We start from the raw sequence: 17,366 nt of genomic DNA on the forward strand, positions 1-17,366 counted from the left end.
GTCCCTAACTGCACACTCAGTGAGGTCCCCATCTCTGTGCTTGGTGCCACCCCTGTCACGCGCTTGCAATGTCCACAAGCGCCAAACTTTGCAAGGTCCCTGCCCTTTGCTCAGTACCTCCTAGTCCCCACTCAGTACTGTCCACATCCCCGTGCAGTTGGCCCCGTTCCCGTTCCGTGCTCGGCACTTTAGGCCTGCCTGCGATCACCAAGGTCCCTGCCAGCACGTGCAAGGCTGCCTTGCACAGAAGCCCAGAATGGTTGAGGTTGGAGGGTGTGGGCGGTGTGCTCCCCCCACACCTGAAGCCACAGCCACAGTGGGGGTCACGATGGCTGCATCCAGCTTTCGCTGGACTTTGGGGGACAGATGGCAACACGGCAGCCGGGGGCTGTCTGGAACAGTGACCCAGGGGTCTTGCTGGCACGCAAAATACGACTAGCAGTCAATCATCTTACTCGATAAATAGTGGACAGTCCCCTCGCCCACTGAGCTCTCCTGCACGGCCGTGGGCTGCACGCCAGGATCTCCCCTTGAGTATTAGGTTACTCCTTGAGGTGGAGAGATTCCTTGCCACAGCAGATCCTCAGTAAGCGATCAATTGCACGCTAAACTTTGAAATCTCAGCTAAGTGATATAAAGGATTGATTGCGCGTATATAATCCTTTAGGCATATACTGTTGATCAAGACTTGCACTAGGACTGGATCCAGCCGCACCTAGACTCAGAGCTCTAGGAAGGAGTTTAGAAAGCAAGGAGGTCCTTTCTGAACCTCATGACTCAACAGGAGGGTCTCCCTGGCAGTTTTGTCTCGCCCTGTCCTCTCTGCAGTAAATAATCAAGCGTACTTTGCCATCGAATCTTGTTAAACCACTAACCATTGTCACGTTCGCTACCATACTTTGTTAAATCCCTGGTTTATATCACTAAACATATTGCTGCTGCTGCTCTCTCGCCAGTGAAGCGCATGACTCCACCTGCAACAGAGGAGCCCATCTAGTCCAAGCACCTCCTGCTAAGCAGGGTCCCCTGGAGCAGGCTGCTCAGGCCCTTATCCCGCTGGCTTGGGCTGTCTCCAAGGCTGGAACTCCACAGCCTCTCTGGCGACCGGTGCCAGCACTGCAGCCCCGTACGGGTGCAAAAGCAGCCACCCCCCTGACTCGGGTGCCGAGGTGGCCGTGTCACAGGGGGCGGCAGGTAGCCGAGGGCACCCCTGCCATACTGGGGGCACACACAGACGAGTGCTGGTGATGTCAGAGTGGCCACTGTGACCCGTCGCCAAGGCCTGGATAAAGGGCTGCTGGGCTCTGGCCTTGCGACCTGGCGAGGTGAGGAGAGGGCAGGGGAAGAAGGGGCTTGCCCAGGGCTGCCGAGGGAGGAGGGGAGCCGCACTCCTTGGGGCTCCGGGGCCTGCGATACAAGCTCACCGTGTCCCACTGCTCTCTAAGGGTTGGCAGAGGAGTGTGCAGAGGAGAAACCCCGGCACTGCTGCGGCAGAGCCTCTCCAAGCACTTGCTGTCCATGCGCACCGCGTTCGCAATGAAGCAGCAGGACCCCGACTCGAGGGAGCAAGGTGAGAGCGAAGTATCCCTCCCCACAGCTCCCCATGGCGGCAGAGGGGCTGTCAGGGCAGTCTGCATCCGGCCAAGCTAGGCCAGCTAGGCGTGGACAGAGCCAGGCTTTGGGGGACGCTTCCCTCAGCCCTGCAGAGGTGCTCATTCCCAGCGGCATTTGCTCTCTCCCCTCCAGCATGCATGCTGTGTCGCCGGCAGAGGCTGACCCCGGATATCTGTGGGTGCAAAAGCGCAAAGAAGGGGCTCTGTGCCCACACCTATTGCCTGGTGAGTTGTCCTGGGGCTCCGTCCGGCTTTCGGCCAGGGATAGTCCCCTCCTTGCTGATCTCATGAGCTCCTGGCCTCCTCTGCTCTGCAGTTCCTTGCCAGCGGGCTTTTTCCACAAGAGAGCAGGAACGGGTTTCTCACCGAGGACACCAGACGCGCAATCCAGGAGGCAGCCCAGAAGGTGAGCATCTGGCAAGAGCCGGGAGGCTTGTAGCAGGAGAGGCTTGCGGGAGCTCCACCTGGAGCCCCGGAAAGAAATCCCAGCCCTTCCACCAGCTCTGGGACAAACGCCTGCTCCCAGCAGCTCCGCAGAGGCTCCGGCACAGGCCAAAGCTTCGTGGACCAGGCCGATCTGCGGGCTGTGAGCCAGCAATGCCCACAGCCTGCGCCCGGCCCGGAGCGTGGGGGCCAGCCACGCAGGCCCTGAGCCTGCCGCTGAGGGGGGCTGCTCTGCTCTTTCCAGCGCTGCTTCGTTTGCGGCGAGACGGGCGCCGCCATCACCTGCCAGCACAAGGGATGCGACCGCAGCTTCCATCTCCCTTGCGCCTCAGAGGGTGAATGTGTCACCCAGTTCTTCGGGCTGTACAGGTAAGGGCTGCCGGCCCTCGTGCAGGAGCCTCCCCACCTACCAGCAAGCGAGGAACCCACAGGGACGCTTCCCATCAGCTTGCCACAGCCCGAGCCTGAGCCCGGACAGGAGCTGGGGCTCCTTCACACCTCCTCTGCCCTCCTCGCCGTCACCGGGGAAGGACTCGGCACTTGTCACCTCACCTTGCCCATCCCTTCCATCCTTCTCCCAGGTCCTTCTGCTGGGAGCACCGCCCAGAGCAGGCAGTGCAGGCCGCTCCAGAGCACAACACCACCTGCATCATCTGCCTGGGCCTCGTGGAGGACAAAAAGTCCTACCACACCATGGTGTGCCCAGCATGCCAACACGCCTGGTTCCACCGGACCTGCATCCAGAAGCAGGCTATCCATGCCGGCGTCTGCTTCCGCTGCTTGCGTTGCCAAAGCAAAGATCAGTTCGTGATGGAAATGCTCACCATGGGGATTCGAATCTCCAAGAGGTTCGTTTTTCTCTTCCCGACTCACAAGACGTCAGGCGCAAGCAAGCGTGGTGCCAGGCCAGGGCAGGCCTGGCCGCCTGCTGTCCCCTGACTCTTTGTCCTCTGCTGCGTGGAGGAGCTGGCAACAGGGTGTGGGCAGAAGGGCAGGAACGGCCTGGATCTGCCTGATGCTGGGCAGCCGGGGCTCAAGACTTTCCCTTCCTTCTCCAGCAGACAACCGTCACGGGAGAGCGACCAGGCATTTGGACTGGTGTATCAGAGGCACATCCGCTGCAATGCCAGCAAGTGCCTTTGTCTGGGAGGCAGGGAGCAGGCAGAGGAAGAGGGGTGAGTTGCCAAAGCAGCGATCTAGGGCTCTGCATGGGATCTCTGTCTCCCCACGTGCTCAGGGAGGAAGGACTAAGAAGAAGGGTTCTGCCAGGCAATCCGGTGCTTGCGACACTTTGTCCTCACAACCAGCAACCCCTTTGCTTCCCCAGGTCCTGGCAGATGCTCCTGTGTAGCTCCTGCGCAGCCAAAGGCATCCACAGGCGCTGCTCCTACCTGAGGAACAGCGCAACCACCTGGCAGTGTGACTGCTGTGCTGGCCTGGGCCCTGGTAAGAGGCAAAGCACCCGGGTGTCCCCCGCGCTGGGGCCAGGGGCCAGGCTAGGCCTGGTAGCAGGGACTTAGGTTGGGCTTGGCTTCAGGAGGGCTGTGGGCACCACGATGGCCTCTCCTGCCCCGGGGCTGGGTGGCCGTGCTGCTGACCTTCCTGCCCCCCCTCGCAGGCGCCAGTGACAAGTCAGAGCTTGCCAGCATCAGAACCGCCAGCCAGGCGGCATCGGGGCTGTCCCATGGCTCCCTGGTGCCTGAGAGCAGCAGGCCCAGCACCATCACCTACACACCACCGGGGCCATCCCGCAGCTCCCCAGGGCCTGAAAGCAGCAGCCGCTCCAGCCACCTTGGGCCAGACCGCATCCGGCACCGCTCGCAGTTACAACATCGGGCGCAAAAGCCATACAGCCGGCCTGGCAAACCCCGTGGGACCAGCCATGTGCCAGCTCCAAGTGTCGAGCCGAGCAGCCCCAGCACTGCCTGGCAGATGGCGCTGGGGCTGTTCCTCGGTTTGCTGGCGCTCCAGAGGAGCAGCTCCACCTCTGCCAGCCAGGCAGCGTCGGGGCTGTCCCGTGGCGCTCTGGTGCTCGAGAGCAGCAGCCGCTCCAGCCACCCTGGGCCAGACCGCATCCGACACCGCTCGCGGTTACAACATCGGGCGCAAAAACCATACAGCCGGCCTGGAAGATGCTGCTGACCAGTCGTGCGCCAGCCCTGAGTGCTGGCCCCCATGCCCCAGCACAATAAAGTTGGCTGCTCATCTTAGCTGCACTGGGAGATCCCACACTCGTTTGTCCATCATCCTCCTCTGCCCTTCTCAAGGGCCAGTCTTAGGGGATGGGACTGGGGGTCTCCCTGCTCTTCTCCCCCAGGGTTGGCAGCATCTTCCCCAGACCGGAATTCCTCCCTATGAGCTGGCCTTGGCCAGCTGCCCAGCACCTTGCCCATGTGCTTCAGGCCTTGCTGGCCCCGGGAGGCTGCAGTTCAGTGTCACTCCGGAGCAGCGCTTTCCCCCAGTGGCATGCTCACACGCCACCCCCCCCTCAGCCCCATTGCACCCCTCCTCTCTACCCCTTCCCCACTCCCCTGCGACAGCTCTCCCCCACCTCCAGGCGCAGCGCCGCCGTCCCACAGGGCACTCCTTGGTTCTTTCTGGACTTGGGGGACTGTCGGCAGGCTTAAGGTGTGCCCCGGGGCTTGGGGGTTTTTTGGGGGGGGGGGGGTGTAGCTTCTGAGCCTGGAGGTTGGTGCCAATTTGCGGGGAAACTTCAGGGTTTGGGGACGTTGCTGTGTCGGGTGCATGCTGCCGGTTTGGGGGGTGCTGCCAGGGTGTGGGGTGCCTCTGGATTTAATGTTTGTTCCTGGATTTGGGCAATGCTACCAAGTCTAAGGGTTATCTCTGGTTTGGGGGGGTTGAAAGCAGCACCGGCTCCAGTGGAAACAAGCCCTGCTGTCCCTGCAGCAGTGCCAGCAGTGCATTTCGTAAGGTGCTGGGCACGGTGTGGTCATGCTCCACGCTCTGGCTCGTGGTTTCAGCAGCTCGGGTAGCCGGCTGGCCACCCTGGAGAAGAGCTGGGGTGCCACCCTCAGATGTTTTTCACTTGCTGTGTTTGAGGTGAAATTACGTCTCTCACGTCTGGAGTACTTCAGGAGAGTACACACCACGCTGCCTGCCCCGCCCTGGTAGTAAATGATGTGTTTCTCTTTGGAGTTTAATTGCCTTATTCCTTCTTTTGGTCCTCTGGTGCAGATCACTCAGCGCCAACGGTGCAGGCTGATTGTCGCATTGCGCCTGCTGTTTTGCTTGGCAGTGCTGCAGGAGGGAAGCTGGGCAGTGCTGCTCCACTGCCTGCTGCTGGGGTAGCTGTGGAGGAAAAGAGGCTTTAGGAAATCCCTTCCCGAGTCCAGCTGAAGCTCAGGAGGTTTTCTGCCAGTGGAGCTGCTGTGGCACTCACAGCACTTGGCGGAGGTCTCGGACTTTTTTGGGCTCGCTTTAGTTTCTGCTCCGTGTGAGATTGTTGGCAAGCATGGAATCCGCGCAGGCAGCCTGTGCTCCTGGGGAATTGTCTTGTTGCTTTTTGTCACAGAGCAGCTTGTCAGACAACTGCCTAGTGAACGAGGCTTCTAGTGATGGTTTGCTATCTGGATAGTCAGAAAAACAGGAGAGGGATGGAAGTCACTATCTTTAAGCTGGGTGGAATCAGCAACTCGAACTCATGAAATGTCTTGGCACATCTCAGATGAGCTCTGCTAGCATCCTCTGCCTTTAGAGTGATACTGGGTAAGATCAGGAAGCTTTAGTCTCGTGCTAGCTTTTCACCTGCAAACACTTCCATGTACTTCTTCCTGCATCTGCTTTTGTCCCTCTAAAACCAAGAGCTGGTCTCTGGGTCTTCTGCTTTGTAGTCAATGGTATTACTTTTTAGTTTAGTTCATCTGCATTTCTTTCTCTCGCTCCCTCTCTGTCTCGGAGAGCTGAATAAGCTGTTAAAGAGAAGATTAACCAGGGGCATATTCCTGCATTGAAGAATACAACGTAGGAGAGAAAGGCAGAAGTGTCTCCTCAGGAGACATCTACAAATGACATCTACAGGCTGTGTAGAAGATGGACCGCTCCGGGCCAGGGTGAGCACCCCGTGACTCACTTGCGCTCCAGTTGCTGATACAAGGCGTGGTGGTGGGCTGAAACTGCGGAAATCCCTGACCTGAGATGAGGTTTGGGGGGGCATTCCTGTCACACCGAGAACTCCACCAGAAGCTCATGTCACAGTGCCCTTTCTACAGCACACAGCTCTGCCTCCTGAGGCTGGAGAATGTCCTGTTGCCTGGCTTTGTCCACCCCATCCAGGGACTTCCTCTTCCAGGTCAGAGAGCTTCTCAAGGTCTCAGATGAATCCTTTCCTGGGAGCTTTGGATACCTGCTAGGCAGTCTGTTTTCTTTTGAAGCGACCGACCGACCGATCAGCACAGTTATGCTTATCAAGCCACAAATCTGGTATTTGAGGGCTTGTTGCACCCAGAAATAAAGCAGGCTGCATCATGTCACACTGGGGATTGTTTTGCACAATGAAAGCTGAAGTGAGGCATACAGCATTAAAGGCAGCTGTGGGTTTGACTAGCTGAGCTACATCTCCAAGCCTTCCTACCTCAGCATCTTCTCCAGTGTGGTTAAGAGACGCAGGTACATAAAACGTTCCTGGTACGAACAGAGGACATCAGGAAGTGCAGCAGTAGTGGTAAGACACTTTCTTTTTTTTTTTTTTTTTTTAATGGAATTGCATTCCCACCTCCAGCTTTTGAAGCCACTTTATCTGGCAGTAGCACAGCAGTATTCCTGAGGGTGCAGTTCCACCCGTGGAAACCAATTTGTAGCTTCCCATTTGCTGTGGCAGAGCAGCTCAAACTGGAACTAGCCCTTGCTGCAGAGATGCACCCCATAATGGGACGCTAGGGTTGTTAGCGAAGACAGTAAGATGAATGACTTCTGGCAGCTGTTTTCCACTGCAGTATCTGCACACTTGACCATCATTTCCCCATCGTTACCGATTTCTTGCTTGTACGTGACATTAATGCTTCAGTTTACCTCCTGGCTCCCTAAGCTTATTTTGCTTGGGTTTTACCAACAGATTGCAAAAAACCAATTCACAATCATTCAGCAGGCTGCTAGATTCTTATCTGCATCCTGTCTTTACCAATGCTGATGGGTACCAACCTGCTGCTGCTTACAGGAATCGGACTTCTTCTCACGGATGCTCTATCAGTCCCCAGATACGCAACACTGTGGGGGAAGGAAAGATGGTTTAGTGTCATGCAGTGATCTTTCGTAAAAGCACAGCAGCATCGAGTTAACAGAGGCCTTGTCCTTTAATGGCTTTTTGAAATTGCAGGACTTGCCGGGAAGGCTCTTCAGAAATTTCTGCATGCAAAACCCCATGTACGCAATCACTAGGCAAAATTTCTGAGAGAAATTGGCAAGTAGGTATTCGCCTTATGTCGTTCACGTTCTCCCTCTACTTGTAAGGAGGTGTGAAATGCACAGGGGTTTAGGTGCAGTAACGAAAAAGAGGTCGTGGGTGCCCTGTCCCCAAATGCAGGGCTAGTGTTGCCATATGAAATACCATGCATTTCGCAGGCTGTGGAGCTGCTGGTCCTTTTCTTAGCAAGAGTCACCAAAGGAAAAGAAACAGAAAATTCCTGCTCGGTGTCTATTTTCTTCCATTTCTTTTCAGTTCTCCTTTGCCTTGTAGCCCAGCAACTTGTAGCTTTGGAGGAGAAACATTTCCCTTGCGTTTTGCTCTTTTTCCAGAGGCAGGTCAGACAGGTTCAGGCAGGTGCCAGTGTCGCGGAGCATGCAGCTCCTTCCACAACTCCTCCTTGCTAGCTGCTGCTGAAGCTGCTTTGTTGAAGCCGCTGTCTCTCCTGCCAACCCAAACGGCTTCTTTGATTCCACTTCCCTGCATCTTCACACCCACCCGGAATAACTAGCAACTCTCGCGGTCAAGGGAGATGCTGCTGGGGTCCCTCGCAGACCTGCAGCACACCCTGTGTTGTTTCATGTCTCCTGGAAGACTTGTAAAGGGAGAGAGCATCAGGCGGCAATGTTTGCTGATGTTGCGAAGCTCTTTAGAGCAATGTGAACAGACGATGGTGGGGAGGGAGCCATGCTGCTACAGCCACAACCGTTCAAATAGCGGCCAAGGCGATGCTGTTAAGCAACGCTGTTTCAGGCCTCCATCCTCGGAGGCTTTCTAGACCCCACTGGAGGAACCCCCCCAGCATCATGGACTGACATCCTCGCTGGAGCTGCCTGGCGCCGGAGGACGCAGGCCTGGGGCCTCCTGGTGACCTTTCCAACTTGAATGAACCTCTGAGACTGTGATTTCCCTGCTCCTTTTTTCCGCCCTGCTTCCCCCCCCACGCCCCTTGCATCCACCCACATCTGGCCCATTCGTCCACCTTTGGTCCTTCTCAAGGAAGACCCTGAGCGTGATGTTCAGGGTGCCTGTGAGACACCCGTGAAGGGGCGTGCATGATTGAGGAGAGCTGCTGTTCGTTTTCTTCCTGGTTTTCCTCCTCCTGTTCTTCTTCCCCACGATCTTACTTTTCCTCCTCCCCCTTCCCCTTTCTCCAGTTTATTCTTCTCCTGGTCTTCCTCATCATCTTTTTGCTCATCCTCCTCCTCTTCTTCCTTTCCCTCCTCCTCATCCCCCCACTAAATCTAGTTTAAAGCTCTCTGTACAAATCTGGCCGGCCTGTAGCCTAAGTAGCAGTCACGTACAGGAAGCAACATGGATTTTTTTTCCCCTCCCGCAGCCCAGAGGATGCCACGTTGTTGTCCTCAGACTCAAAGGCAGAGAGAAATCCACAGAAGAGTGGTGGCCAAGAGTGAGCACAGAGGCAGCAGCAGCCGAAAGCACCTGAGCCCGAGGATGGCAGGGAGCGTGCTGATGTGCAGACAGGTAGGCTGCTGAAGGGGTGTCAGAGACTGATGGAAAGCCACAAATCCCCTGTTTTGTCTCAAAGAACTCATGGTTGGTTTTGGGGGGGGGGGGGGGAAGGGGGGCGGTGCGGGCACTGCGGAGGTGAGGCGGTTGTAAAAGAAATCTACCAGACGCGAGTTACCCTAGGTTTGCTTTATTGCCGCGCTGGATGCACGGGGGAAACAGCTCCACCAAACGTGCATACAGGGATTACCAACACACAGGTTATATAGACTCAAAATATACATATTCATTATTTTTCCAAGAACAGGCAGTCCTATGATAATCCTTTCTTAGAATCCATTTCTATCTTCTCCTCCCCGTCACGCATGCTCAGTGATTTGAGTTGGTGGTCCTCAGGGGTCTCTGGTGGTCGTCAGTGGTCTCGCACCCGTGTTCGCTGAATGACCCTCTTCTTGCAGGCATACGCAGTACGCTCGCTGGGGATACACCCCTCCATAACAACCTTCTTGATAAGATTGATATCCCCGGGCCTGTTGTCCGGTTGGGTAGGGACTGTACAAGGAACGTAGCAGCATTGTACGTTGCCATGGTCAGTTAGCTTCATTACCTATTATTACCTTGATTAGAAACCCTGTGGGGGAAGGAAAGATGGTTTAGTGTCATGCAGTGATCTTTCGTAAAAGCACAGCAGCATCGAGTTAACAGAGGCCTTGTCCTTTAATGGCTTTTTGAAATTGCAGGACTTGCCGGGAAGGCTTCTTCAGAAATTTCTGCATGCAAAACCCCATGTACGCAATCACTAGGCAAAATTGCTGAGAGAAATTGGCAAGTAGGTATTCGCCTTATGTCGTTCCCGTTCTCCCTCTACTTGTAAGGAGGTGTGAAATGCACAGGGGTTTAGGTGCAGTAACGAAAAAGAGGTCGTGGGTGCCCTGTCCCCCCAAATGCAGGGCTAGTGTTGCCATATGAAATACCATGCATTTCGCAGGCTGTGGAGCTGCTGGTCCTTTTCTTAGCAAGAGTCACCAAAGGAAAAGAAACAGAAAATTCCTGCTCGGTGTCTATTTTCTTCCATTTCTTTTCAGTTCTCCTTTGCCTTGTAGCCCAGCAACTTGTAGCTTTGGAGGAGAAACATTTCCCTTGCGTTTTGCTCTTTTTCCAGAGGCAGGTCAGACAGGTTCAGGCAGGTGCCAGTGTCGCGGAGCATGCAGCTCCTTCCACAACTCCTCCTTGCTAGCTGCTGCTGAAGCTGCTTTGTTGAAGCCGCTGTCTCTCCTGCCAACCCAAACGGCTTCTTTGATTCCACTTCCCTGCATCTTCACACCCACCCGGAATAACTAGCAACTCTCGCGGTCAAGGGAGATCCTGCTGGGGTCCCTCGCAGACCTGCAGCACACCCTGTGTTGTTTCATGTCTCCTTGGAAGACTTGTAAAGGGAGAGAGCATCAGGCGGCAATGTTTGCTGATGTTGCGAAGCTATTTAGAGCAATGTGAACAGACGATGGTGGGGAGGGAGCCATGCTGCTACAGCCACAACCGTTCAAATAGCGGCCAAGGCGATGCTGTTAAGCAACGCTGTTTCAGGCCTCCATCCTCGGAGGCTTTCTAGACCCCACTGGAGGAACCCCCCAGCATCATGGACTGACATCCTCGCTGGAGCTGCCTGGCGCCGGAGGACGCAGGCCTGGGGCCTCCTGGTGACCTTTCCAACTTGAATGAACCTCTGAGACTGTGACTTCCCTGCTCCTTTTTTCCGCCCTGCTTCCCCCCCCACGCCCCTTGCATCCACCCACATCTGGCCCATTCGTCCACCTTTGGTCCTTCTCAAGGAAGACCCTGTGCGTGATGTTCAGGGTGCCTGTGAGACACCCGTGAAGGGGCGTGCATGATTGAGGAGAGCTGCTGTTCGTTTTCTTCCTGGTTTTCCTCCTCCTGTTCTTCTGCCCCCCGATCTTACTTTTCCTCCTCCCCCTTCCCCTTTCTCCAGTTTATTCTTCTCCTGGTCTTCCTCATCATCTTTTTGCTCCTCCTCCTCCTCTTCTTCCTTTCCCTCCTCCTCATCCCCCACTAAATCTAGTTTAAAGCTCTCTGTACAAATCTGGCCGGCCTGTAGCCTAAGTAGCAGTCACGTACAGTAAGCAACCTGGATTTTTTTTCCCCTCCCGCAGCCCAGAGGATGCCACGTTGTTGTCCTCAGACTCAAAGGCAGAGAGAAATCCACAGAAGAGTGGTGGCCAAACAGTGAGCACAGAGGCAGCTGCAGCCGAAAGCACCTGAGCCCGAGGATGGCAGGGAGCGTGCTGATGTGCAGACAGGTAGGATGCTGAAGGGGTGTCAGAGACTGTTGGAAAGCCACAAATCCCCTGTTTTGTCTCAAAGAACTCATGGTTGGTTTTTTTTTGGGGGGGGGGTGGGAAGGGGGGGCGGTGCGGGCACTGCGGAGGTGAGGCGGTTGTAAAAGAAATCTACCAGACGCGCGTTACCCTAGGTTTGCTTTATTGCAGCGCTGGATGCACGGGGGAAACAGCTCCACCAAACGTGCATACAGGGATTACCAACACACAGGTTATCTAGACTCAAATATACATATTCATTATTTTTCCAAGAACAGGCAGTCCTATGATAATCCTTTCTTAGAATCCATTTCTATCTTCTCCTCCCCCGTCACGCATGCTCAGTGATTTGAGTTGGTGGTCCTCAGGGGTCTCTGGTGGTCGTCAGTGGTCTCGCACCCGTGTTCGCTGAATGACCCTCTTCTTGCAGGCATACGCAGTACGCTCGCTGGGGATACACCCCTCCATAACAACCTTCTTGATAAGATTGATATCACCGGGCCTGTTGTCCGGTTGGGTAGGGACTGTACAAGGAACGTAGCAGCATTGTACGTTGCCATGGTCAGTTAGCTTCATTACCTATTATTACCTTGATTAGAAACCCTGTGGGGGAAGGAAAGATGGTTAGTGTCATGCAGTGATCTTTCGTAAAGCACAGCAGCATCGAGTTAACAGAGGCCTTGTCCTTTAATGGCTTTTTTGAAATTGCAGGACTTGCCGGGAAGGCTTCTTCAGAAATTTCTGCATGCAAAACCCCATGTACGCAATCACTAGGCAAAATTTCTGAGAGAAATTGGCAAGTAGGTATTCGCCTTATGTCGTTCCCGTTCTCCCTCTACTTGTAAGGAGGTGTGAAATGCACAGGGGTTTAGGTGCAGTAACGAAAAAGAGGTCGTCGGTGCCCTGTCCCCCAAATGCAGGGCTAGTGTTGCCATATGAAATACCATGCATTTCGCAGGCTGTGGAGCTGCTGGTCCTTTTCTTAGCAAGAGTCACCAAAGGAAAAGAAACAGAAAATTCCTGCTCGGTGTCTATTTTCTTCCATTTCTTTTCAGTTCTCCTTTGCCTTGTAGCCCAGAAACTTGTAGCTTTGGAGGAGAAACATTTCCCTTGCGTTTTGCTCTTTTTCCAGAGGCAGGTCAGACAGGTTCAGGCAGGTGCCAGTGTCGCGGAGCATGCAGCTCCTTCCACAACTCCTCCTTGCTAGCTGCTGCTGAAGCTGCTTTGTTGAAGCCGCTGTCTCTCCTGCCAACCCAACCGGCTTCTTTGATTCCACTTCCCTGCATCTTCACACCCACCCGGAATAACTAGCAACTCTCGCGGTCAAGGGAGATCCTGCTGGGGTCCCTCGCAGACCTGCAGCACACCCTGTGTTGTTTCGTGTCTCCTTGGAAGACTTGTAAGGGAGAGAGCATCAGGCGGCAATGTATGCTGATGTTGCGAAGCTATTTAGAGCAATGTGAACAGACGATGGTGGGGAGGGAGCCATGCTGCTACAGCCACAACCGTTCAATAGCGGCCAAGGCGATGCTGTTAAGCAACGCTGTTTCAGGCCTCCATCCTCGGAGGCTTTCTAGACCCCCACTGGAGGAACCCCCCCAGCATCATGGACTGACATCCTCGCTGGAGCTGCCTGGCGCCGCAGGACGCAGGCTGGGGCCTCCTGGTGACCTTTCCAACTAGAATGAACCTCTGAGACTGTGATTTCCCTGCTCCTTTTTTCCGCCCTGCTTCCCCCCCCACGCCCCTTGCATCCACCCACATCTGGCCCATTCGTCCACCTTTGGTCCTTCTCAAGGAAGACCCTGTGCGTGATGTTCAGGGTGCCTGTGAGACACCCGTGAAGGGGCGTGCATGATTGAGGAGAGCTGCTGTTCGTTTTCTTCCTGGTTTTCCTCCTCCTGTTCTTCTTCCCCCCAATCTTACTTTTCCTCCTCCCCCTTCCCCTTTCTCCAGTTTATTCTTCTCCTGGTCTTCCTCATCATCTTTTTGCTCATCCTCCTCCTCTTCTTCCTTTCCCTCCTCCTCATCCCCCACTAAATCTAGTTTAAAGCTCTCTGTACAAATCTGGCCGGCCTGTAGCCTAAGTAGCAGTCACGTACAGGAAGCAACCTGGATTTTTTTTCCCCTCCCGCAGCCCAGAGGATGCCACGTTGTTGTCCTCAGACTCAAAGGCAGAGAGAAATCCACAGAAGAGTGGTGGCCAAAGAGTGAGCAGAGAGGCAGCTGCAGCCGAAAGCACCTGAGCCCGAGGATGGCAGGGAGCGTGCTGATGTGCAGACAGGTAGGATGCTGAAGGGGTGTCAGAGACTGTTGGAAAGCCACAAATCCCCTGTTTTGTCTCAAAGAACTCATGGTTGTTTTTTTTGGGGGGGGGGGGAAGGGGGGGCGGTGCGGGCACTGCGGAGGTGAGGCGGTTGTAAAAGAAATCTACCAGACGCGAGTTACCCTAGGTTTGCTTTATTGCAGCGCTGGATGCACGGGGGAAACAGCTCCACCAAACGTGCATACAGGGATTACCAACACACAGGTTATCTAGACTCAAAATATACATATTCATTATTTTTCCAAGAACAGGCAGTCCTATGATAATCCTTTCTTAGAATCCATTTCTATCTTCTCCTCCCCGTCACGCATGCTCAGTGATTTGAGTTGGTGGTCCTCAGGGGTCTCTGGTGGTCGTCAGTGGTCTCGCACCCGTGTTCGCTGAATGACCCTCTTCTTGCAGGCATACGCAGTACGCTCGCTGGGGATACACCTCTCCATAACAACCTTCTTGATAAGATTGATATCCCCGGGCCTGTTGTCCGGTTGGGTAGGGACTGTACAAGGAACGTAGCAGCATTGTACGTTGCCATGGTCAGTTAGCTTCATTACCTATTATTACCTTGATTAGAAACCCTGTGGGGGAGGAAAGATGGTTTAGTGTCATGCAGTGATCTTTCGTAAAAGCACAGCAGCATCGAGTTAACAGAGGCCTTGTCCTTTAATGGCTTTTTGAAATTGCAGGACTTGCCGGGAAGGCTTCTTCAGAAATTTCTGCATGCAAAACCCCATGTACGCAATCACTAGGCAAAATTGCTGAGAGAAATTGGCAAGTAGGTATTCGCCTTATGTCGTTCCCGTTCTCCCTCTACTTGTAAGGAGGTGTGAAATGCACAGGGGTTTAGGTGCAGTAACGAAAAAGAGGTCGTCGGTGCCCTGTCCCCCAAATGCAGGGCTAGTGTTGCTATATGAAATACCATGCATTTCGCAGGCTGTGGAGCTGCTGGTCCTTTTCTTAGCAAGAGTCACCAAAGGAAAAGAAACAGAAAATTCCTGCTCGGTGTCTATTTTCTTCCATTTCTTTTCAGTTCTCCTTTGCCTTGTAGCCCAGCAACTTGTAGCTTTGGAGGAGAAACATTTCCCTTGCGTTTTGCTCTTTTTCCAGAGGCAGGTCAGACAGGTTCAGGCAGGTGCCAGTGTCGCGGAGCATGCAGCTCCTTCCACAACTCCTCCTTGCTAGCTGCTGCTGAAGCTGCTTTGTTGAAGGCGCTGTCTCTCCTGCCAACCCAAACGGCTTCTTTGATTCCACTTCCCTGCATCTTCACACCCACCCGGAATAACTAGCAACTCTCGCGGTCAAGGGAGATCCTGCTGGGGTCCCTCGCAGACCTGCAGCACACCCTGTGTTGTTTCATGTCTCCTTGGAAGACTTGTAAAGGGAGAGAGCATCAGGCGGCAATGTTTGCTGCTGTTGCGAAGCTATTTAGAGCCATGTGAACAGACGATGGTGGGGAGGGAGCCATGCTGCTACAGCCACAACCGTTCAAATAGCGGCCAAGGCGATGCTGTTAAGCAACGCTGTTTCAGGCCTCCATCCTCGGAGGCTTTCTAGACCCCACAGGAGGAACCCCCCAGCATCATGGACTGACATCCTCGCTGGAGCTGCCAGGCGCCGGAGGACGCAGGCCTGGGGCCTCCTGGTGACCTTTCCAACTTGAATGAACCTCTGAGACTGTGACTTCCCTGCTCCTTTTTTCCGCCCTGCTTCCCCCCCCACGCCCCTTGCATCCACCCACTTCTGGCCCATTCGTCCACCTTGGTCCTTCTCAAGGAAGACCCTGTGCGAGATGTTCAGGGTGCCTGTGAGACACCCGTGAAGGGGCGTGCATGATTGAGGAGAGCTGCTGTTCGTTTTCTTCCTGGTTTTCCTCCTCCTGTTCTTCTTCCCCCCGATCTTACTTTTCCTCCTCCCCCTTCCCCTTTCTCCAGTTTATTCTTCTCCTGGTCTTCCTCATCATCTTTTTGCTCCTCCTCCTCCTCTTCTTCCTTTCCCTCCTCCTCATCCCCCACTAAATCTAGTTTAAAGCTCTCTGTACAAATCTGGCCGGCCTGTAGCCTAAGTAGCAGTCACGTACAGGAAGCAACCTGGATTTTTTTTCCCCTCCCGCAGCCCAGAGGATGCCACGTTGTTGTCCTCAGACTCAAAGGCAGAGAGAAATCCACAGAAGAGTGGTGGCCAAAGAGTGAGCAGAGAGGCAGCTGCAGCCGAAAGCACCTGAGCCCGAGGATGGCAGGGAGCGTGCTGATGTGCAGACAGGTAGGATGCTGAAGGGGTGTCAGAGACTGTTGGAAAGCCACAAATCCCCTGTTTTGTCTCAAAGAACTCATGGTTGTTTTTTTTGGGGGGGGGGGGAAGGGGGGGCGGTGCGGGCACTGCGGAGGTGAGGCGGTTGTAAAAGAAATCTACCAGACGCGAGTTACCCTAGGTTTGCTTTATTGCAGCGCTGGATGCACGGGGGGGAAACAGCTCCACCAAACGTGCATACAGGGATTACCAACACACAGGTTATATAGACTCAAAATATACATATTCATTATTTTTCCAAGAACAGGCAGTCCTATGATAATCCTTTCTTAGAATCCATTTCTATCTTCTCCTCCCCGTCACGCATGCTCTGTGATTTGAGTTGGTGGTCCTCAGGGGTCTCTGGTGGTCGTCAGTGGTCTCGCACCCGTGTTCGCTGAATGACCCTCTTCTTGCAGGCTTACGCAGTACGCTCGCTGGGGATACACCTCTCCATAACAACCTTCTTGATAAGATTGATATCCCCGGGCCTGTTGTCCGGTTGGGTAGGGACTGTACAAGGAACGTAGCAGCATTGTACGTTGCCATGGTCAGTTAGCTTCATTACCTATTATTACCTTGATTAGAAACCCTGTAGGGGAAGGAAAGATGGTTTAGTGTCATGCAGTGATCTTTCGTAAAAGCACAGCAGCATCGAGTTAACAGAGGCCTTGTCCTTTAATGGCTTTTTGAAATTGCAGGACTTGCCGGGAAGGCTTCTTCAGAAATTTCTGCATGCAAAACCCCATGTACGCAATCACTAGGCAAAATTGCTGAGAGAAATTGGCAAGTAGGTATTCGCCTTATGTCGTTCCCGTTCTCCCTCTACTTGTAAGGAGGTGTGAAATGCACAGGGGTTTAGGTGCAGTAACGAAAAAGAGGTCGTCGGTGCCCTGTCCCCCAAATGCAGGGCTAGTGTTGCCATATGAAATACCATGCATTTCGCAGGCTGTGGAGCTGCTGGTCCTTTTCTTAGCAAGAGTCACCAAAGGAAAAGAAACAGAAAATTCCTGCTCGGTGTCTATTTTCTTCCATTTCTTTTCAGTTCTCCTTTGCCTTGTAGCCCAGCAACTTGTAGCTTTGGAGGAGAAACATTTCCCTTGCGTTTTGCTCTTTTTCCAGAGGCAGGTCAGACAGGATCAGGCAGGTGCCAGAGTCGCGGAGCATGCAGCTCCTTCCACAACTCCTCCTTGCTAGCTGCTGCTGAAGCAGCTTTGTTGAAGCCGCTCTCTCTCCTGCCAACCCAAACGGCTTCTTTGATTCCACTTCCCTGCATCTTCACACCCACCCGGAATAACTAGCAACTCTCGCGGTCAAGGGAGATCCTGCTGGGGTCCCTCGCAGACCTGCAGCACACCCTGTGTTGTTTCATGTCTCCTTGGAAGACTTGTAAAGGGAGAGAGCATCAGGCGGCAATGTTTGCTGATGTTGCGAAGCTATTTAGAGCAATGTGAACAGACGATGGTGGGGAGGGAGCC

General features: G+C 54.2%; 1 protein-coding gene across 1 annotated transcript; it reads left to right on the top strand.

Annotated features, from left to right (window-relative positions):
* Positions 1–1,536: 1,536 nt before the first annotated feature.
* On the top strand, positions 1,537–4,199 carry LOC129200521 (PHD finger protein 7-like). The gene is made up of 6 exons (XM_054811830.1): positions 1,537–1,570; positions 2,279–2,426; positions 2,639–2,905; positions 3,119–3,232; positions 3,385–3,503; positions 3,676–4,199. The coding sequence occupies exons 1-6, from the start codon at positions 1,537–1,539 to the stop codon at positions 4,197–4,199; spliced, it is 1,206 nt and encodes a 401-aa protein (XP_054667805.1).
* Positions 4,200–17,366: the final 13,167 nt, after the last annotated feature.

The sequence above is a fragment of the Grus americana genome, unplaced genomic scaffold (assembly GCF_028858705.1).
Source record: "Grus americana isolate bGruAme1 unplaced genomic scaffold, bGruAme1.mat scaffold_257, whole genome shotgun sequence".
NCBI classification, from domain to species: domain Eukaryota; kingdom Metazoa; phylum Chordata; class Aves; order Gruiformes; family Gruidae; genus Grus; species Grus americana.

What these genes read in the sequence shown, in the direction of transcription:
- LOC129200521 (XM_054811830.1), top strand. Translation starts at nt 1,537, where the DNA reads ATGAAGCAGCAGGACCCCGACTCGAGGGAGCAAG. An exon ending in GAGCAGGCAGAGGAAGAGGG is followed by an intron (nt 3,233 to 3,384) that starts GTGAGTTGCCAA and finishes TTGCTTCCCCAG; the next exon opens with GTCCTGGCAGATGCTCCTGT. An exon ending in CTGTGCTGGCCTGGGCCCTG is followed by an intron (nt 3,504 to 3,675) that starts GTAAGAGGCAAA and finishes CCCCCCTCGCAG; the next exon opens with GCGCCAGTGACAAGTCAGAG.